This window comes from Lepidochelys kempii, chromosome 11 (assembly GCF_965140265.1).
Source record: "Lepidochelys kempii isolate rLepKem1 chromosome 11, rLepKem1.hap2, whole genome shotgun sequence".
Classification (NCBI taxonomy): Eukaryota; Metazoa; Chordata; order Testudines; family Cheloniidae; genus Lepidochelys; species Lepidochelys kempii.
In genome coordinates this window covers 65252593-65274770 of record NC_133266.1, presented here as the reverse complement: position 1 = coordinate 65274770, position 22178 = coordinate 65252593, and the positions used below count along the sequence as shown (strand labels likewise).

Here is a 22178-nt window from a genome sequence, read left to right as displayed (position 1 = left end):
GACAGCTTCCCACTGGGGCTGAGGCCATCAAACCTTCCTGCAAAAAGCTGTGTCCTAATTTAAAAAGTCTTTACCCAAGTTGAATCATGCCTCACTCCAAAATACTCCATTCGTTTCAAATGGGGCTAGTCACAGATGACGGTAAGTGAGAGTGGAAGAACCTGGCCCACATGTAGTATTTAAGAATGAGTTGGGTGTGATATGCTGGAGGGTTTCGGGTGCACGGTGACAGAAGCAAAATAGAGAAGGAAAGAAAGACTGCACATGGAAATTTCCAGCCATTACATTGTTAATTGCCAGAGGGAGGGAATGAGACAGAACTAGTTGCTGGCTGGATTTTTGCCACTGAAAATGCATAGGGTATATTTGGAAGGCACTGCTCAGTTAACTCCTATAATTCATCTCATTTCACCACTGAATGGGCAAACAGTCAGTTGCTCTGCGCTCATTTTGAGCTGAATTTAAAAAAGAAAAGACAGACAAAAAGACAGACATCACCATTCTGAAAAGTGCAAAAACTTCACACGATAAGAAGCTGAAAGGATTTTGTTCATCATAAAAGTTAATATCTGAAAGAAATGCAAATGATAGGAACATAGCAGTCGCCGGATGGGATCAGACCTTCGTCCATCCAGTTCAGTGTCTTGTCTCTGACAGTGGCCAACACCAAATGCACGGAACCCCATAGTAAGTCAATGTGGCATGATCTGTCCCCAAGGTCTAATCCTAAACCCTAATAGTTAGAGATTGGCTTAAACCCTGAAGCGTGAGCATTAATAATTTGTTGGTATTAACTATAACAACTCTGGAGGTTTCTGTTGTCCATTTAAGCGTCCTATGCCTCTTTGAATCCTCCTAAGGCTGGGCACTACATGTATATGTTAAGAGAGAGCACAGTTTGTTACAAAATTAAGCAACAGAGAGAGGGACAAAAAGTACTTAGATTATAAACTCTATGAGGCAGAGCCAATCTTTTTATTCTGTATGTGTGGACTGTGCCTAGTACGATGGCCATTGATCCTTGACTGGAGCCTGTAAACACTGCTGCAACAGAGACAACAAATATTGCATTAGCACGGTGGGATCTTGGGCCATGCCTCAGTGCTACTGCAATACAAAACAAATATAACCATTGGGATGGGATGGCATCCAGAAAGGAAACATTGGGTGAGAGGCAAAGACAGAGTAATTTCATCAGAATGAGCTAAGAATTGCAACACTCGAATCTCATTTTGAAAGTATTCCAGTTTAATGTTCACAATCATAATCCAAAATGTTTGAGAGCAGGGTGGCATTTTGGGAGTATCCTCCTTTGAAGCAATATATTAGATTGAGAAAGAATCCTGTGATGCACTGGTAGCAGTCCGGGATTCGTATAATAAACCAAATTCAAGAACTAAGGACTGAACAGAATTCAGAAGTGATTCCAGCACAAACCCCCTTCAAATCTGCAGCCTGGAAAAGCTGACACTCTGCCAGGATTAAACCAACCAAACAAAAAGTAGCTGTATACCCATCATTTGTTGTCGGAGAATAACAGTGAATTCTTGTGTTTTAACTTTAAAGAGCTCCTGTCACGCTCAACATATCCCGCTGGTCTGTACTATGGCAGGCAACTGCGATAGCATCAGGTTTGATTATTATAAAGGAGAAAGTCGCAAAGATTTTGATAGTCAACAACAGGAAATAGACAAAAACTACCTGACAGTTCAATGGGGTGGGGTGTGGAACAGACTCTAGCGTTTGCACCTGAGTGTGGCAGGGGCTGTCTAAGGAGAACACAGAAAGAAACCTTCAAGGAATTAGTATAAAAAGACAGAGTTAACCACTGCTGTGTAGGACCATATACTTTTTCTTCTGTCTCCTCCAGCATAGTAGGGTCTGGCTCTACCAATCTACCAGCTAGTGAATATTAGCTCCAAACAGGGAAGGCATGGATAATGTTTTCCAACAAACATCTTGAGGGGGAAGGCTGACTGGGAATTGCTAGGTAAGAGTTACTGTGTCTCCTTGGTAAGTTACAAAGATAAAAATGTCAGATCCTAGGAAATAAATGTAAATAACCAAATATGGGCTGGACAGATGGTCTCAGCAGCCAGGATTGGGATTCCTCCTTTATCCTGGTGTGAGAAGACTTGGATTCACGCTGGTGATGCCTCTTCTATGGTGGATTGCTGGTATTTAATTTTCTGTAGTGGAAAAGACTCTTAGCGTCCACTTTCCCAGAGTACTTGATGGCTTCAGCAAAAAGCTTTGTCACCTGGAAATATAAAGCAGAGGAGACCGATCATTTTGCAGCCTTTTCCAGGGGGGCTGATTAATAAGACAAGCACACCAGTTCTACACCCTGATCCTGCAAACTGCTCCATGCCAGGTCATCCCAGGGCCCACCCTGAGCAACAGACAAGCCTGTAAAGGCTTTTGGATCCTTTAGGAGGAAGGCATGATATAAATGCAAGATATTCTTTTCTGCTTCATCCCAGTCTTTATAGAGAAAATAGGGTTATTTCCTCCCTTTAGGGATTAAAACTCCACTATAAAAGAACTGAACACAAGCTGTTGGCAGGTTGGCTAGCTCCAGCCCGTGAATTTTGGGTCTGACCTTGCTCCCACTGAAGTCAACAGGAATTTGGTCACTGACTCCAATGGGAGTAGGATGGGCCCTTAATGATTGTTATACATAATTGCAGAGATGGTCTATGTTCTGCTGGGAAGCAGAGTCCAGCTGTCTCCTATCAGAGATATGTTGGAATTCATAGATTTCAGACAGAAGGCAAGTGTCCCTACCTTTATCAATATCTGAAATGTAGTTTGCCAGGAACCCCAGATAGCTAACAGATGAAGCTTTGTTATCAGTTAGGAAGCTAACTGGGGGGAGGGATAGCTCAGTGGTTTGAGCATTGGCCTGCAAAACCCAGGGTTGTGAGTTCAATACTTGAGGGGGCCATTTAGGGATCTGGGCCAAAAATTGGGGATTGGTCCTGCTTTGACTAGATGACCTCCTGAGGTCCCTTCTAACCCTGATATTCTATGATAAGCTGCCCCAGAAAGTATCAAATTCATTTGGACTGAGATATTGCAACAGTACAGATTTGCTTCAAGATTTTTAAAGAGGGGGCAACTTCTTGTTCTGAGCTTCGACAGCTATGACAGGAAGCTGCTACTAAGCATGATTTACTGATGTTATAATGATCCTGTACTGGAGAATTTGCTCTAAAGATGGAATTGAGACATCAGTGGCCCTAGGCAGTGACATAGGATCTAGCCTATGCATTTTTAAAAATCTTGTCCTACAGCACACAGTAAAGAAAATGTATTCAGGCAACCACTTTGCTACAATTTCAGATACATCATCATTTGTTGAACATTAACAGGGGTCCGGAAATATTGGATCCGAAGCTCAAAATGGCCCCAGCACTTTTGACACTACCGTGACTAAGAGAAGAAAGAACGGCGAAGGAGATACCTGGAAGTTAGTGAGGAGAGCAATCCCGCTGTCAACAGCTGTCCTGCGGATCACATAATTATCATGGACGAACTTGGTGTTGCTGTTGGGGAGGTTAATCACCAGGTCTATGTTCCCATCTTTTATCAAGCTGAAAAGACAATACCGAAGACACTAAGGGATACTTTGCTTACTGAAAATCCTCAGTGAACGTATGTGTGTTCAACTGAAGAGCACTGGCATTTTTAATTCACTTTAAAATGTAATTTTAAAATGTAATGAGGAAGGACAGGCTAGTGGATAAGGCATTGCACGGGGACTCAGGAGCTCGGGGTTCACTTGCTGGATTTGCCTGTGTGACCTCGACATAGGGCTAAATTCAGCCTTGTTGTAACTAGGTGCAACTCCATTAGGGGCCTGATTCTGGGAACTGCTGAGCACCTGCAGTGCCCCTTCATGGTTGCAGGAGGTGCTCAGCACCTTTAAAGGTTCAGATCCCAACTGTCCTAATTTAAAGCTATGACATACACTGCTGCATATGCTAGAGTGTAGTCATATACTGGTGCTTTGGTGAGGTATGAACCTCAGTGACGTGCCAGGAGCCTAGGAAAGACTTGGAGTAAAATTGCTCCAATGCTATAAGAAATGGGTGCTATTAATTACACACTTCTTGATTAAACAGGGGTAAATTTCTTTCTCATCACAATTACAGGCAGAGCTGAATACGCCTTTCCGCAGCAGAACAGTGACCCATAAAGCCCTGGAGTGAAATCCTGGCCCGGAAGAAGTCAGTGTGAGTTCTGCCACTGACCTCAGTGAGGCCAGGATTCTCTTCTCTCTCCCCCCACCCCCATGACTTCACTTTTTGCTGAAGACTCCCATCATCTCCACAAACTGGGCTAAGGTCTTACCTCCTGATTGGGGGGAGGTTGGTAGTGTGGCTCTCCTGGGATGGCCAGGCCACAGGAGTTGTAGGTACACTGTTGGCATTGAGCCAGTTGGAAGTTGCTTCTGTGGCGTAAAGCTGCATTGAGAGGGAAAATATATTATTGCCTACTTCATAACACAAATGCTTGTAATGTAACCATGCATTGCACTGTCTGGGCCTGATCAAATGAAATCAATAGAAAGACTCCCATTGATTTCAGTGGGCATTGGATTAGGCCCCATTTTGTGTGTCTTTATATACAGAGACACCCACCTGCAGAAGCATAACTTTCCCGTTGTTTGTGTTATCAATGATCTTCTGACAGATGAGTGACAGTAAACAGCAGGTAATATTGCCAAAAAACACCTTAGGAGTCTAAGTCCCACTGACTTTCAATGGGACTTAGGTTCCTAAATCACTAGTGTGAATGGTGCCATACAGAAAACAGATCAATACATCTAATATTTACATCAATACCCTGCAGCTGCCTGCCAGTTCTCCTTAAGGGCTTTCTATTAAATAGGGTCTAATGCTTTACAGTCATGATGTTAATATTCTCTAGTGATGATGGATCCAAGATAACCCAGAAAAAAGGTTCTACATTGGACACACAGTTGCCTCATTAAAAGTGAATTGAAAGACAATACAAGTTTGTACACCCTTAGATGCTGCTTTGTAATATATTAAAGGCCCCATACAGATTTTTCACCGTAAAAGGATTTTTCCTTCCCCTTTTGTGTTTAAAAATAGGACTTCCTGGCTTGCTTCTTTTTCTTGGAGAACTCTGCAAGCCTCTGGAGGACCTGTATCATGACTGCTGTATCACATCACTGCTGCAGGCTGAAAATAGAGCTGCAGTTCTTCCAGCCTTGAAAGCAAAAACCTCTGGCTCTAGCAAATTAATCCTGTTTCTTCAATTGAATAATTGTTCAGAGTTTTAGTTGTGTAACTCTCATTGACTCTGACAGGAACAATTCCGCTAAAAGTCCTTACTGCACTTTGAAAACGTAGGTGGTATGTCTCTCTTGTTTTCCTTTGTCCTCGTCTCAACTCAGAGGATCTCAAGAAGTCATTCTGCTGTCCCTTGACCAGATTTCACATGAAAACCTAGCTTTAAAACCCAAAGCAATGTACCTTGAAACCTTCTTCATGCAGCTGCTCTGCTACACCAAGGAATTTGGGACGGAAGGAATGCTGAAAAGGAAACGCAAAAGAGAGCATCAAAGCTATGGTCTAGCAACAGGAAACTTTCCCCTTCACTGGACACCACGGGGCTTTTTCAGAATATGTTAAGAGGGAGATATGTTTCTTTGCTTGGCCAATCTGTAGCTGCATGTGTGGATGTGGGTGTGTCCATTTTTTTCTTCCTCACTAGATGGCTTTCTGTGTCATTCTCCTTTATGAAGACACTTGAGGACATGTGCAATATTGTAACATTACAAATTAATTGCCTGGTATGAGACTGAAGCCCAAATCCCACTATCAGCCAAGATACCTCAACATGCTAACACAATACATCCCCCAGAGTGTTTTACTGCAATTATTACATGGCCCTGCAAAATAAATGTCAGGACAACCGGACTTTTATAACCTACTTTACAAGTCTCCTCCTATGGTTTTAGCAACCGTTCTTTTTAAGGCTGCTCTATAACACTTGATTTCAGGGACAGCTAACAGCAGTGCCTGGTCTCAAACCCAGAAGAACTATCAAGAAGTAGCTTCAAACGGGAAACACAGGCTTTGGGCTGCTTTTGGGTGCCATGTTTGCAATTATACGACAATATCCAGGGAAGTCACTGTTTGTGTGCACACTTTTCACATACATACACCACCAACTTGCCTAAGATTTAGGCACCCAATTTCCATTAGAAACTAAGGCAGTTGGGTGTCCAGATCCCCTTGGCACCTTTGAAAGACTCTCTCATAATGCACTTGCAAACCCCGCAACCATACCGAAGAAACAAAGACGTAGCATCTTTTATACATTTGCGTTTGACTTTACATTCATCAGGCATTTTAGGGCACAATGCAAATAACATTCTAGTAAGGACATATGCTGCCTCTGTACTTTGGGGGTTTAAGGAGTGCAGAGATCAAAAGCAATGTGTGACCTTTTCACTGTAAAGTCATTCTGAATCTCAGCTGTAACGTGACTCTGACCAGTAAAGAAGCAGGATTATGCAAAACACTTTCCACACTGGAACTGCTGATGCTCTAACCCTCACAGAGGTCAAGAAGGGCAGAGGAAGAAAGAAAGTGAGTCAACAAGTCTTTTGAGCTCTACAGACCCTGGCAAGAACCTCATAATAAAGTCATTTCTGTTCTATACACTAACTGGAGAATACAAATATACAACGTGACATGATTGGCAGCTTTCCCAGCCAGAGAATTGCTCTGCCTTCTGGTCAGAGGTGTTGGCTTTCACAACAATCTTATAAACTTCTATCAAACCTGTACTGAACACTTGTGACACACAAAACAGCCACTCCACAAAAAGAAATTACATCTGTCAGCTTGCATCTGAGCAGCCCCAGATTTAGAAGCTGACTGAAAGTACCTATGTAAGAAACCATGAGTAACTAAAGAACAAGCAGATTTAGTTACTGGAAGGTATTTATTGCAGGAGGGGGACGCTTATTTCTTTTCTTTAAAGGAAAAGTTTTATAGCCTGTAATATCCTTCTTGCACTGCTGGGACATCTGGCTAGTGGTAAAGGGACAGATCTTCGACTGGTGTAAATCAGGGACTTCAATGGAGTTACATCAATTTACACCAACATCTGGCTCAGTAGGCAACTATATAATCTTGATTCTGATGCTTTGATCGTGAGCTTTGCACTTAAGTCCAGTGAGGGGCAGACAGCAGGTTTTGCTCCTAATAATCTAGGATGGTAGCTGTGATACAGGGTTACGCTGAAACTACAGGCTCAGAGAGATGGGATTTAAAAATAAAACACTCCTTTAATGTTCTCAGCATTTCATGGCTATCAGCACAGATGTAAGACAGATGCAGTCCATCCTATAGGCATCACTGAATAGCCCAATCAGGAAGGAAAATGAAAAGAGCTTTTCAACTATTCTTGTATAAAATATTTAATGGCAAATATAGGGTTCTAGCCACCCGCACATTCCACAGCTTCACAAGATTCTCCATTATTAAAAAATACAGCAGACTGTTAGGACACAGATATTCAGGCCTGTCTATAAAGGCCTATGCTCTAAGAATGTAGGTGTATTCTTATCACTTAGCTAGTTATAGAGGTATAAAAGAAAGAATCAAAATCACTGTCTGCCGGTGTTAGGGCCTTCTCTTACTGTGACAGTCTGAGGCCCTGTACTTAGGCTAAGGCCTCTGGCTAAGCAGCAGAGGCAGCCATAAGCTGGGAAGCGACCAGTCACATCCTCACATTCCAAACTAATCACATTGAAATAAGGTGTTATTGGGCTGTTAGGAATACAATCCTATCCTGATAATGCCTATCCCCTCCAGAGAAAGGGAAGTGCCTAGAAGATGTAAAAGGAAACTTAGTTTGACAGCATCCTGTCTGGCAAGAACTCACTTATCAATAGCTGGGATGTGAAATCCCCATTTCTTTGTTGTTTTATCACTGTAGTCCCAATTTCCCTATTGTTTGTCTGTGTAATCTCTGTCTGGTTCTATGATTGTTTCTGTCTGCGGTATAATTAATTTTGCTGGGTGTAAACTAATTAAGGTGGTGGGATATAATTGGTTAAATAATCATGTTACAATGTGTTAGGATTGGTTAGTTAAATTTCAGGAAAATGATTGGATAAGATATAGCTCAGCAGAACTCAAGTTTTACTATATAGTCTGCAGTCAATCAGGAAGTGAGGGGGTGAAATGGGAACAGGGAATGGGGGTGGGGGAATGGGAACAGGGACACAGGTGCAAGGCTCTGTGGTGTCAGAGCTGGGAAGGGGGACACTAAGGAAGGAAACTGGAATTGTGCTTGCTGGAAGTTCACCCCAATAAACATTGAATTGTTTGCGCCTTTGGACTTTGGGTATTGTTGCTCTCTGTTCATGCAAGATGGACCAGGGAAGTAAGCGGGTGAAAGAATAAGCCCCCTAACACAGACCCTCAGCTGTTGTAAGCGGGAATAGCTCCATTTAACTTCAGTGGAGTGCCACTGATTTCGATCTGCCGAAGATCTGACCTGTAAAGTTCTGTGGAACGCTACAGCACACACAATTATGATCTGTGACCTGACTTGGCTGATAATCCAACCAGAATTTTGTTGCAAGGAAAAGGAGAAGTAATGCCTCTTTGCTATTTTTAAGGTGCTACTCTATTAGCAGCGATTAGAAACGGACATTGTCTAGTGGCCTCTCTAAAAGGGCTGCCAGGACTAGAAAGAGATACTAGGACGAAGCAATTGGAATGTCTCAAAGATGCTGTGTGTCATTAATTACAAATCTTTGGTTCCATTTACAATGTTTGATCAATAACTTAGCTGAGCCTTTGAACCTTTAGTGGGAACAATATATGCCAGAAGGATACAATGTTGAGGAAAATTAAAGATATCCCTTTTACTTCTGGTTTTGTTTCTCCATCCTATGAGGGATGTACTCTCCTCATCTCTGGATAGTTAATACAAATGAGACAAAGCCATATTAGAGTGAAGAAACACAATATGCTAAGCAAGGGCCCCCTAGTCCCATTCAGGGAAGCTAACTTTGCCACCATTTTGGCTCTTTTTTCTACCTTTTATAACTCTGATGGCTCTGCAGGACCTAAAAGTCCAGCCAGGAAAGCAAATGAAGCAGTTAATCACTGACCACTGAAATGTCCGAAAGGGAACATTTATGTTCAACTCAGCTGGCCTAACATCCCCTGCAGATCAAATGTACTACCTCTGTACTAGTGTAATGAACAGGTGATCATCCCAGTACATCAGCACCCTCTCCTAGATGGATTCAGCCGTTCAGCTGAGTGCATCACAACAGCTAAGAGAGACCATCCTGTAGTTCAAGAGCCAGGGGCCTGTCTCTGGGAACTCTACCCTGCTATGATGTTCTGAATGATCATGGCGTCTATCACAGTGAAGTCCTTGGTGGCTATAGATACTATTCAGTTTGTTTCTGAATCTGTATTTGCTACATGAGCATATATTGCCACCGTGTCCATTGGAGTTATCTGTTCTAATGTATGTGAATGAAATAAGAATGGCATTTCCTACAGTTATAAACCACCTCCACCCTCTCATGGCTCATTATTTACAGAGACGGGGGCTCCTTTTTTCCTGCCTGTTTATAATGGTGTCTGCTCACACCGCTATACTTCATTTATATCTCTCATTGTCTCAAACACACATCACTCTGGAGTTTAGTTATCTAAGAAACACACTGTGCCGAAGCACTGGGAGAAGGGTGTATCCCCCTGATTTGTTGTTTTCTTTTCCAACTGTACAACACTCATAGAAAAGGACAGGCCTTTGTGCGCTCTTTAAAGTTTGTTTGGGTTTTTCTTTTTGTGAAAGACCTTGGTCCCAAGCACCATTTGGCTCCCGTTAACAGGTGCTGGTGCAGACGTCAACTAACCCTTTACATAACTCAAATCACTGCTCACTCTCTGTTTCCCCTGCAGCACTGGCATCAGGCACACAGGCTCAAATTTTACACATCAGTGCTTTCTTGAGCTGGTATTTCAAAATGTTAGCCCTACAATGATTAGCTGTGAAGATACCAACTGCAGGGCATGCTCTCCATGGGAAGAGCCCAGGGTCTGACATTAAACGATCTCTGGATGGCAAGAAAGCGCTTTGATGCACGTTTGTAGTAATTAGCAGCTGTGGTTTAAATCCATTTATCATTCTGATGAGTCTAAGAAGGAGGTTGGGCTCGATGCTGTGTTCTCACTAGTGCAGTTGATTTACATGTTGCTTTGTAATCAGTCATCTCCTAGGCACCCTCCGCTGGCAGAAGAGACTTTCCCCTACAACCCTTTCAAACTCCCCAAGGACTCACTTCTACCATTGAACCTTGGGGCCCAATTCACTCTTATGAGGATAGTGTCTGTAATAATCATCTACTGGCTGGAGAACCAGTGTTGTTTTAATTATTTTTTTATTGACTTTGTGCAACCATGTAGGATGCAAGCTCATTACAAGCACAGCAGTGGTATGGCACAGGGCCATCAATTGTTTTTATGGGACCCTAGAATTTTCCAGTCTCGGATGATGTGATTGATCATCGGCGGGACATACAAGACCTTGAGAAGATTTATGAGCATATCTGACTTCAGTATCTCCTGCAGATGGTAATTACTGCAGTGTCGAGAAACTGTATGTGGGTTGTTGTTTTTCCCTGTCTTTTTTATCCTGAGATGCATATTCTCATTACAGATCCAGAATTGTAAATGGGCTAGGCCAAATATCTCCTTAGCTCCCTCTGCAAAAGCCCTTGCAATGAAGGACTTCCCCAATGACACCATTTAAACATGCTGCCACTTACAGTGATTTGGAGGGAATGCTGACAGTAAGGGCTGCATCCACAGATTCAGGGCCCAAACTGGAAAAGAGCCATTAGAGCCAGAAAAGGTTGATCTGAGATTCCACGAGGTGGCCCTGCAGGCAGAGAGCGCTGTGGTCTACCATGGGTTCTGGGGATATAGTATATAGGATGGTTTGGGTTAAGAAATAAGTAGAAGTTAGGTCTGGGGCTTAAGTTAGCCTACATATAGAGGAGTATGGGAAAGTGATAAATTGGAAACAGAGTGTTATTGGAAAGTAAGAGTTAGCAAGGACATAACCCAGGGTTATGTTACCTTTATGTTTTGGTTATAGTTGGTCTGAGCAAGGTTTTAATGAGTGTTTTTGAGAACTGTGAATGTTTTATTAAAATGCTATCTATACTGATAGTATGGGAAGGACAATGGTGCAGATGTTAATTTAAATAATGTGTAACGTCAAGACCCAATAAGAAGGTGGCGGACATCTAATTGTGGTATAGGGCTGTTTAATGTTAATTAGCATTATACTGGAGTATAAAGGGAGTCAGGTTTCCGAGGGGTAGCCCTGTTAGTCTGTATCAGCAAAAACAATGAGGAGTCCTTGTGGCACTTTAGAGACTAACACATGTATTTGGGCATAAGCCATGAAAGCTTACTTTACTCTGTTGTCAGTGGACTGATTGATACATCACTTCATCTTTGTCTGTGAGTGTAATAGTAGCATTTGTGTAAGTAGTAACTGCATGTCTGTTTGCTTAACTAACCATTTTGCTTTTGCATGAAGTTTGGTTGTATCATTCCAAGTGTCGCCTAGTGGTCCTCTACTAAATATGTCTTCTGAAACCAACCCAGAGGCTTGAACCTGAAAACTAAGTTGGGTTTTATTGCACCTTTATCTTTTAACCGTGTCATATTAATTGGGAATATTTCAACATCAAGGTAACGGTGAGCACAAAGGAACGGGACTGGAAGCATCACAGCACTGCTTTGTCTTGGTCCCACTCCTGTTTCACAGCTTCCTGCTCTAAGTGCCCGGTGCTGCATGCTTCCAGCTGGCTGATAGCAACAGCATCGTGAGGCAGAGTGCCGGCTGCAGACCCCAGCAGACAGAAGAGGAAGTAGCCGTGCATACTGATCTCTGACCCTACCAACTAATTGGTGCCACCCTTTCACTCCTATTAGGCAGCCAAGACAGCAGAACTCAGCCTGAGGAGATTCCTGCACCTCACATATACTGAACTGTAATATACTTTGCAAAAATCTTTCATCCTAGGAGACTCTACTACAGCTCTGTCTGGCCATGCAATTTTGGTGGAGACAGAGGGACAGAGATGGCCATTTTCTGTACAGATTATTAAGTGTGCAGGTTAGCAGAGTTCCACTTTATGGGCTTGTGAGATGCCTACCTAATGGGCTTCTGCAGCAGTGTGGCTATGATCTGACAGAAAGCTCAGGCCCCAGGACCAGAGAGAAATGCATGAGAGTCACAAGCACTTTGTGGGAACAGGGGGCAGATTTTGATTTCTTGTTGGAGTGGATCTTTGGTTAGATATGATCTGGGCTTCATCCACCACAGTGAGGCAACTCAGACCCGTCTCTGCCCGGGTCTCCCAGTGCAGAGGTCCATGGTCTCAACTCTGCCCACAGATATACTCCCCTACAGCCCCCATCAAAGCCATTGGATGCCACGTGAGCATAGGTGAGGGAGAGATCACCCACTATGTGGAATCCAGTAAAATTCCTCCTCTAGCAAGAGAGTACACAGGTTTACAGCTCATTCCCGCCAAATACTCACACACCACTGTCTGTTGTGGCACCAGAAGGACCCTCATGCAGAGAGCTTCCATTTAAAGCCAACATAAATAAGTGAATGGAAAGTGAAGTGCCAGTTACACCATCTCTATACCGTCTTCCCTTTTTTGCTCTGATTTGCAAACTCTTGGTACTCACCTGGATTCCAACCAGAATTCCCTTCTGTGGAAACTTAAATCCCGTGGAGAGCATTGCCTTCAGGAAGGCAGAATGGATGCTCTCCCCGAAGCAAGCAACCTGGGAGGGAAGAACAAGGCAGAGGAGTGAGAAACAAACAACAACTAAAAAAACATTATGGAACATTTTGTTTAAGGCGTGCGCATTTCCCCTCTTTCTGTAGCACCCGGCTTGACTTCTTTTGCATCAACAGAGTAAAAGCAGATCAGCACAGATGAATCTTACATTTTTAATTAAGCAATAATGAAGGACTAAGCAATCTTTTACTCTCAAGCAGCACACCATGGAGCAACATAAATGGATTCTGCTCTGAGTTATTTGGACACCGAACACAGCGTCTGGTTCACAGCATGTGAGCTTGTAACACAATGTTTAATATGACTTAATGCTTAAATAACAGCAAATATTAGACATGCAACTGTGTGCCGGTGCCTGAATGTAAAGTTTGCAGCAGGAAAACAGAAGTTCTTTGAGATATGTGGTACCTATCTGTATCCCACACATGTGTGTCCATACGTGCTGGAGTCCAGAAATTTTAAAAAGCAGTCAGCAGTGTCCACTGGCCCACATATTCACAGTAGGTCTGCTCATGCTCCCAACCAAGGAGATAAGAGGCAGAGTGGCTTGATGCCTCTCCAGTTCCTCTTCTTACCACGGATTCAACAGGATCCATAGCAGAGTGGAAAAGGGCAGGTGGTGGACTACAGATAGAGACCACACATCTCAAAGAACCTCCTTTTCCAGGTAAGCAACCTCCATTTCTTCTTTGAGAGCTGGTCCCTATGTGTATTCCACACTGGGGTGACTGACAAGCAGTGCTCAGACTGGAGGGGGGTGTGAGGAAGCTGGCAGCAGAGATGAATGCGGTACTGCAGTTCCCACTGCTGCATCCACAGGAAATGCCTGAATTAGCGTGAATGCCTTGCAAACGTGTGGCTGCTCTGCATAAGTCTAGCATTGGAACGTCCTGCAGGGATGCTGGAGAGGCAACTTGCGCCCTCATGGAGCGTGCCCTGACTCTGTCAGGAAGAGGCATGCTTGCTAACCTGTAGCACTCCAAGATGCACCCAGGAATGCACTGAGAGATTCTCTGAGAGGACATGGCTTGCGCTCGTGATCTTTCTGCTATGGCAAGAAAAAGTCTTGGTAATTTTCTGATAGGTTTGGACCTTCGCAGATAGAACACCAAGGACATCCCCCTGACGTCGAGGGAATGAAGTCTTGTCTCTTTGGCAGAAGCATGGAGTTTTGGGAAAAGGACAGGTAAGTGGATACTTTGGTTTATGTGGAATTCAGAAGAAACCTTGGGGAGGAACTTAGGATGGATAGAGGCAAAGGGATACCTTTTTTCCTGTGAAAAACCGTATATGGAGGGTCTGCCATGAGGACTCCCAACTTGCTCACCCTCCCGGCTGAAGGGATAGCAACTAAAAATGCAACATTCATGGACAGGTGGGACATGGAGCATGTCATCAAGGGATTAGATGGTGGTGTGGTGAGTGTTGACAGTACAAAACTGAGGTCCTATTGAGCTATAGGTTTGATCCCTGACCAGTACCAATGATAAGTCCAGAACCATGTTCCTAGATGGAACCAGAGGATGATAGTCCTTGTGTTTTGGAGCTGGAATCACCATTGGAACCAGTGGATCTTTCTTCTTGCACACTTTACCCTCCATCCTTTACCCTCCAGGGGCTTTCAGTGGTACCATCCTTTAGGACCTGTGAGCGAAGGCTCACCCAACCTTGATGGGCTTGGGGAGGGATTACATCTCTTGTGGACAGTCCTGAACAGGGACCTGTCCTTGTGACAATGACAGTGCACCCTACTCTCACCAGAAGAGTCCTTCTAGGCTTAGGAGCTGCCGACTCCACTCCTAAGCAAGAGCTTAGATGGGCACTGCTCATGTGTTGGGGCCGATGTACAGTGGGTCTCCCTGGCCCAGATCAGAATGGGGCCTGACAGCATACTCGATAAGATGCTTCCTGGGACAAAGTTCACAAGCTTGGAGTGTTCTTGGTGGAAATGACTACAAATATGGCATTTTGCACAGATATGTGTCTCACCCAAACAGTAGAGGCAGTGTTGGTGATCATGGCTCATGGAGAATAAGCAAGGGCAGAAGACGTAATTCTTGAACCCCAGGAATGTGGGCAAAGTCCCAGACCACCGGGAGGGAGTCCCCAGTAGAGGGAAAAACAGTAACTACACTATAAAGCTCTAACTATACTAATATAAAAGCTGTGAAGAATAAAACTATTTACAAATCTATTTACAGGTTCTATCAAGAGAGAAACTCAGGCCACACAGTGTTAAAAAGCATCTGGAGAAGCATTGGCCTGCACTGTCTCTTATGCCCTTGGGCCGGGAGCATGAGGAGATCTACTGCACATGTGTGGGCCAATGGACTCTACTTGTTACAGTTTCCAGAGTCAGGCATATGGCACACATGTGTGCCCACATGTGGACGACACATAGGGACCAACTCTCAAAGACGAATGCACAGTTGCTTGTCGCATGGCTCTAAGCATTTATTTATGGAAAGAGTTCAGAGACCATAAATAAATAAGTAAATAAATATCTTGCTCTTATATAGTGCTTTTCATCAATAGAGCTCGAACTGCTTTACAAAGGAAGTTAGTATCATCAAGTAACACGATGTTCCAGTGAAACCTCAAAGAGTCCACTGATTGTAGATGGTAATTTTAGGTTGTACCAAAAAACCCACAAACAATAAACAGACACCGTGGGAAATAAATGCTACTGAAACTCCTGGAGGCTGGTTCAATGATGGCCTTCAAAAAGTCAGCATTTGGTAATAGCTATCACGTGGTTACTTCCTTTTCCAAGAGGAAGGCTGTGGTTTCTCAGATGCCACTGTTTGGTAACACAGTGACTATTGTACAGCTCTTTGTACTGCATGCAGTATTTTAGATTGCTAACAGGCACTATTTTCTAGGGCTGGTCAAACATTGTCAAAATATGCAATTTCGTTGAGAATTTTCATCACAATTTTGAATCTTGACCAAAAAAAAAGGGTCTATTGATATTTCTAAGACTTCTCACAAACATTTTCTCTCTTTCTTTTTAATCATTTCTACAGGTGGTTGAAAAAGAGGGAATCGTGAAAAAGACCTTCATTGAAATGTTGAGTTCAGAGGAAAAAAAAAACAGGGATGAAAACTTTGTCTCACTTTTTGACCAACTCTATCATTGTCCTTCCCAGTGAAACACATCACACTGTATTGCTCAGTATACCGAGACACACCCATACTTGTAGTAAACAGAAATCTTGGGGAAATGTCAAGGACAAATTACAGTTTACCAGCAAATATTGAAAAAAACCAAGGGAAAAAATTCATGACAATTAACTTACTGCTTTTTCATTCAAAAATCTTGATTTTCTCCACATTTTACCCACTATTAGACTGGGAGTGGTGCTCAGGTCAGTCTGGGTAATAGCCAGGTGTTATTACTGTAATAGCCTACAGCTGAAGCTAAAAACTCATCCTTTAAGCCGGGGTTCTCAAACTTTTGGCCACATGAATCAGTTTATCATACCAACACCTGGATCGCAGCTGCTTGCTCCAACTCAATTGTGCATGTTCTAAACTACGCTGATGCTTGGATGACTCCATCTGTCAGACTTGCAATATCAGTGTGTGGCTGGTCACCTAGAGATTCATCATGGATGTATGGAGAAGGCAGAGCAGAGCACCAGTCAGGCCCGTCGAGAGAAATTTGGAGCCCTGGTACATTTTGTTCTTGCTTATATTTCACTTATACTTCAGCCTTGTATTCATCAAATGTATTTATTTATGGAAATATTGGTACTTTATTCACACAGACCTTGGAGACATTGGTGGGGGAGGGGCTGAGCTTGGAGCCCTCTCTTACCCACACTCTAGTCAGTCCTGGCACCAGTCTCCAAAACCAAAAGTGCCAATGCCAACGACACTTTTGCTAACGGTTGGGAACTGCTACTTTAAGCAAAACACAGCCTGTGTCTTCTCTGGCACATTTGGTGGATTCAAGCCCAACGCACATCATGTCTGTGTTGAAATGTCTTTGTAGCATAACTGAGCATTTTACCAGTAGAGAGTTATCATCCTTACTTCATATGTAAGAAAGATCTTCATAACAATCATGTTTCATGGCATTTAGAATATGGATCTTTCCAATTTGTAAACATTAATAATCCCTCCTTTATGACTAAAATATTCTCTAACTCCATCTAAAGCTCAAGAAAAGTAATTCTCACTCCTTGGCTACATTTCTACATTTCTGTTCTTTTCTCCACCCCCCCTTCCCCCACAATGAGTCAATTCCCTTCTGAAAGTAGGAAGGACACGTGTGTTTTTTTCTGTCCATTAATTACTATGAAAGCAAATCAGCAGCTGTACGGATTTCACATGCAATATGAAGAGCAGGCTAAAACAGTACCAGAGAGAAGCAGGAAACATGAGGTTATTTCAACCTTATATGTAGGCCTGATTCTTATTTATAGTAAGATTCCTTTACATAACTCTGACAGTGGGCTTTGTTCCTGTTATTGCCTATTCCAGCATGTGTTCGCTGGAATGGGTTTCAGAAACTCATCAGAAAGTCATAGCGTGTCCACAGCAAAGTTGGAAAAGACAGCCAAACCCCAACAGTTGTACCTGGAGTTAATACTTCGACTGCTACACTTTATTCACACTTGCTCTCTCTCTCTCATTTTGCTCCCTGGCACACATCTCGCTGGTTTCCAGGCAACCATAAAAATATCACCACACATATTTGTTGCTAGTAAGTAACCTGTACATTCTGAGACCAAATACTCATGACCTGGAGTCTGCTGTTGGCATTCTGACGTGCATCGATTGGGATTCTGAAGGCTGTATATACATGTCTGTCAGGAATTAGGCGATTCATAAAATGTACTGACACGCTAAGAACTTTCCAGAACCTGACAGCTCTCTTTGAGAAAGACATTTCATGCTTTCATGGAAACCCTTGCTGACTGATGGAATTGAGGCACAGGCAAAGAGGGACATCCAGTGGCCAAATACATTTTATTCTTCAGGGGAATGCTTTTGGTTGGTTGTTTGTTTTTTTAGAGACAAGGCAGGTATCTGTGTGGTGGGGGAGGGAAAGAAATCCCAATTTTACATTTTTGTAAAGACTTTGGTTCTTTTCAATACAGCATACAGATTCCATCCAGATACTTGCACTTATAAGATCATTAACAGTATCTGTTAAAGAAAGCTTAGTAAAAAATGTGAACGGTACCTCCCCAGTGGAAGCCATCTCACATCGGAGAATAGGGTCAGCATCTCTCAGTCGGGGCCAGGAGAACATTGGAGCCTGGCAAAAGGAAGGAAAAGAATATAAGGGAGACTGGGTATTAAATGAATTAGAATTCAGGTTATAGATTACGGAAGTGAGAGATATACAGGTCCAGGTTATGTACAAGGTGCATAAGTGTAAGAGAAACATTGGTCTAGGTTGATGACCAGAAAGAATACTAGGCAAATGGATTTCAGGTATCCCTAGAGCCTCGGTCAGGGAATGGGATAAATGATCATGGATTTGACCAGCAAAATGTCCCTGTGAGTAACCTGAGGCAGGATTTCTAATAAATTGTGATACACTGTGATTTTTAAGAGCCTATTTAACACAGAAAGGCCATTGGATGTCTGATTCCCGAGACAAAGAGACAGATGTGCTGCTGTCTGAGACACACTAAGTGGTACTGATCAGATATTTTTGCAACAGAGCGTTCTTCTGTCAGGAAATACCATTTCATTCAAATAAAGGTTTTCCATGGGATTGTGTCAACTTAGACTAAGCTTTCAATGGAAAGCTGCCTTGGTTCCTGCCAGCTCCCTCAGCTGCCTCCCCAGGCTCCCTGGCTCCAGGCTCCTCACCACCCAGCTGGTGAGCTAACGGGGAGCTCAGCATTCACAGCTCCCCGGCTCCTCAGCAGCCCACCTAGCAGGCTGCTGCAAAGTGGGGGCTCTCCTGGGTTTCCAGGTTCCCTGGCTTCACAGCAGCCTGCCTGGGTGTCCAACCTGAGCAGCCAGTTCCAGATGTTGGGCAGCCCAAAGAGCCACCTGTCCAGAGCGTTGGGCAGCCCAAGCAGCTGGCTCCCTGGAAGGCAGAACTCTGGACAGCTCAACTCCCCTGCCAGCTAGCTTCCTGGGCTGCTGAATCCTTGTTGCTCTTATAGCTGTGCTGGCTCCGCAGTGAAACACAGCAAAAATATATGTCGGCCACCCAAATCAAGAAGCTATGACTCTGACTACATCAGGGAGCAGATCTATTGAGAAAGAAGGTGACATTTTGACAGGCTTTTTTCAGAGCTTTTAAGAAACAAAATCCATTTTCATGCAAATGTTCCTAGAAATAAAAATGTGGAAGAGGGGTACGGAAAATACAGATGTGTATAATGACGATTGAGTCTCTATAGAATATTTTTCAAAGTTCAAAATGTTTCCAACCTATTAGCAAGTCTTTAAATTTAACAATACCAAATAAACACAGCACATCAGCAATGCAAGAGCTTCCCAGTGAAATCTCCAGGACCAAATCTGGGAGAGCTCCTGAAAGAGATGTAACTCTGGACCATTTAGCTAACAAGACTGCAGGATCCATGGGATAAACTATTAAAACCCCAAATCATTAATTTCAGAAAACTTGACCACAGGTATAAAACAAAATTCTTCATGATATGGTAGTTAGGTGGCTACTTGCCTTATCTAAGTCAGCCATCAACCTCCGTTATAGTCTAGTAGGATAGCACAGTTTGTTTTGGACATTAGATTGGTAGAGGGAAGTCGCATTCATTCCCTGTAAGTGTATTCACTCCCATATACAAGATATACTCTCAATAAATGCAAAGTCTTGCTAACAGTTCTGAAAATTCTGAACTTTGAAAAAATTCTATTTAAACACATTTCTACTTATACATCCAGCAGATTGTCTGCACTTCTCTTCCACATTTTACTTGAAACATTGGCCTGAATACAGAACTTTATTTCTTGATGTGTGCTCAAAATGTCTAGAGTACCTATCATTTACGTAAGTGTACAGGTATAGACTTAAATAGGGTGAAATGTTGGCCCCATTTAAGTCAAGGAGAGTTTTGCCATTGACTTCAATAAGGCCAGGGTTTCACCCATAATGTACTAGTCATATTTTCAAAAGGAGATGCCCCCTGAACCCTTTTTTTTAAAAAACACACAAAACTCCAAACCTAAATCCTTGGGCATGCAATTTTGGGACACTGAAAACTCAGATTTGTGCACGCTCCTCAGACAGCGCTAGCAAGAGGTTTGAACTTGGGCTGTACAGTTTTGGATATTCACATTTAGAGCCCAAGTTGAAGTTAATTTGAAAGATGGCTCATGACATTCAAACCTCACAAATGTCTATGACCATTGTGTCAATGGATAACATTTTCTTTGATTCTTCTTATACTGTAAAATTCCCACCCACCACCATTGTTGTAATAAAAGATTGAAAAGATCTATTGCACTACCCAGTCCATCTCCTTTCCCAGGCAGGATTGTTCCCTATTCATTTAAAGGTAGTGAAGGGATGGACTCCTAATGCCGACCCTATTAACAGGAGACAGTGCAATTTCTCTGCTGCTTCCTTCATCTCATTGTATTTTAAAGCCATACCTTAATCCCAACATATTCAGATGGGATAATGGGCCGTTCCAGTGTAGGCAGGGATGACTCATCGATCTTTTCTCCAATCATCACCTTTGTGGCCACATCAATGAAGTCCACACCAATAGTCTTGGACACAAAGGGGAAGGAGCGTGAAGCCCGCAGGTTACACTCTATCACCTGAGGAGGTACAGAGTAGATACTTCAGTGCCACAGATTTGTTTAGCAAAGAGATAAAGCCCCTCCTTGGAATGCTAATTCACAAGTGTAAACATACTCTGGAGGTTTCTGGAAGCTAGTCACGGTTGTTGCTGGGGTAGCACTCACAGTGGCTGGAGAGAAATCTCTCCAGATTCCCATATAAGAGGCACATGCAGGCATGGGAATTGTGGTCAAAGATTCTGAGTGTTGGGAGCCCACTTGATATGTGCTCTTTCTATGGTCACGCACTGCTTCTGTTGTGAGTGAAGGTGTGTTCAGGTAAGCAGCTGGGAACATGGATGTCTGGGCCCGTAGCTGGAGTTTGTTTAGTGATAAAAGCTAGGAACAAAGATGGGCAGTGCCCATCACAGAATCTCACGTGGGGTTTGAGGGTAGAGGAGGAATCAGGTTATGTGAGAGACAGCAAGAAAGGAAGAGGAAAGATGGGTGGAAAAGAGAAGGAGATCACAAGGGAAGAGGAAAGAGAACAAAGGCAGACAGGGCTGGGAAGATCCACTCTCCAACTAGTAATTCAACCAGATCTTGTACAGACCAACAACACTCTAATCTGGTAAAATCTCCCATGCTACGCCACAGCTCCCAGCTGCCCTTCCCGTCACAAACCTCTCCCTTTCACACATGGCCAGTACTCACTTTGACTTTCCCCATTACTGACAGCAAGCAAAGCACCCATTAATGATGGTCATGAAAGGTCAGACATTGGCAATACATCTGTTATTAATAGGTAGTAATACCACACTCTTTAAAGATAACCTTTTAGGGGCCCACAAACATGTTTTGTCCTTTTCACGTCCACCCATACTGTCCTTCTAGCTTTTTAGCATGCTGCCCAGAAAGAGCCGGACTACCGAAAGATCAGCGGGTGTAGGATAATGTCAAGATTGTGCTCAGTTAATAAGATGAGGCATGTGTCACTTTCCTGTAAATCACATTTGGAAATGACCCTTTTGGGTGGGATTTGAGCACAGTCTCACACTAACATTTGCTGACAGACAGCAATTTCACAGAGCTTGCTTCACCCGCAGATTACAACATCGTGAAGGCAGATGGAGCTCCTTTCTCACACTGGACCAGAGCGCTTTACAAAGCAGCGAATGACATGTCAATGGCACAGAGATCCGTACGCTGTCAAACGAGGCCGGTATTATGCGCGCAGCCCCACCCTATGCGCTACAGCATGCTGCTGCAATTGTCTTAGCCCCTCTGCTTTGGGGCAAGCACAGACAAAGGGAGCACTGGAGGGACACAAACTGAAACTGCTTTGAATATTCTCCTCCTAAACTGCGGTGGGAATTCTTACCAAGACATCATTTCCTCTGACCAGGAACTGAACATTGAATGGGCCAGAGATGGAAAAGGCACGTGCAATCTTCTTGGTGATAATTTTCACCTACAAAAAACAGGCAGCATAATGTTATTTATTACAAACAGATCCGCTCAAACGTGGCTTTCCTCACCCTTTGAG

At 43.3% G+C, this 22178-nt stretch overlaps 1 protein-coding gene across 1 annotated transcript in view; it reads right to left on the bottom strand.

The window, feature by feature from the left end:
- Nucleotides 1–1227: 1227 nt before the first annotated feature.
- CPS1 (carbamoyl-phosphate synthase 1) overlaps nucleotides 1228–22178 on the bottom strand; it is a 209321-nt gene continuing 188370 nt past the window's right edge. Inside the window, exons 32-39 of the mRNA XM_073304767.1 lie at nucleotides 22014–22103; nucleotides 20501–20671; nucleotides 18105–18179; nucleotides 12795–12893; nucleotides 5508–5567; nucleotides 4357–4469; nucleotides 3467–3596; nucleotides 1228–2260 (exon numbers count right to left, since the gene is read on the bottom strand). Coding sequence (XP_073160868.1) covers nucleotides 2162–2260; nucleotides 3467–3596; nucleotides 4357–4469; nucleotides 5508–5567; nucleotides 12795–12893; nucleotides 18105–18179; nucleotides 20501–20671; nucleotides 22014–22103 — 837 coding nt within the window. The 3' untranslated portion in view covers nucleotides 1228–2161. The remainder of the gene's footprint in view (nucleotides 2261–3466; nucleotides 3597–4356; nucleotides 4470–5507; nucleotides 5568–12794; nucleotides 12894–18104; nucleotides 18180–20500; nucleotides 20672–22013; nucleotides 22104–22178) is intronic.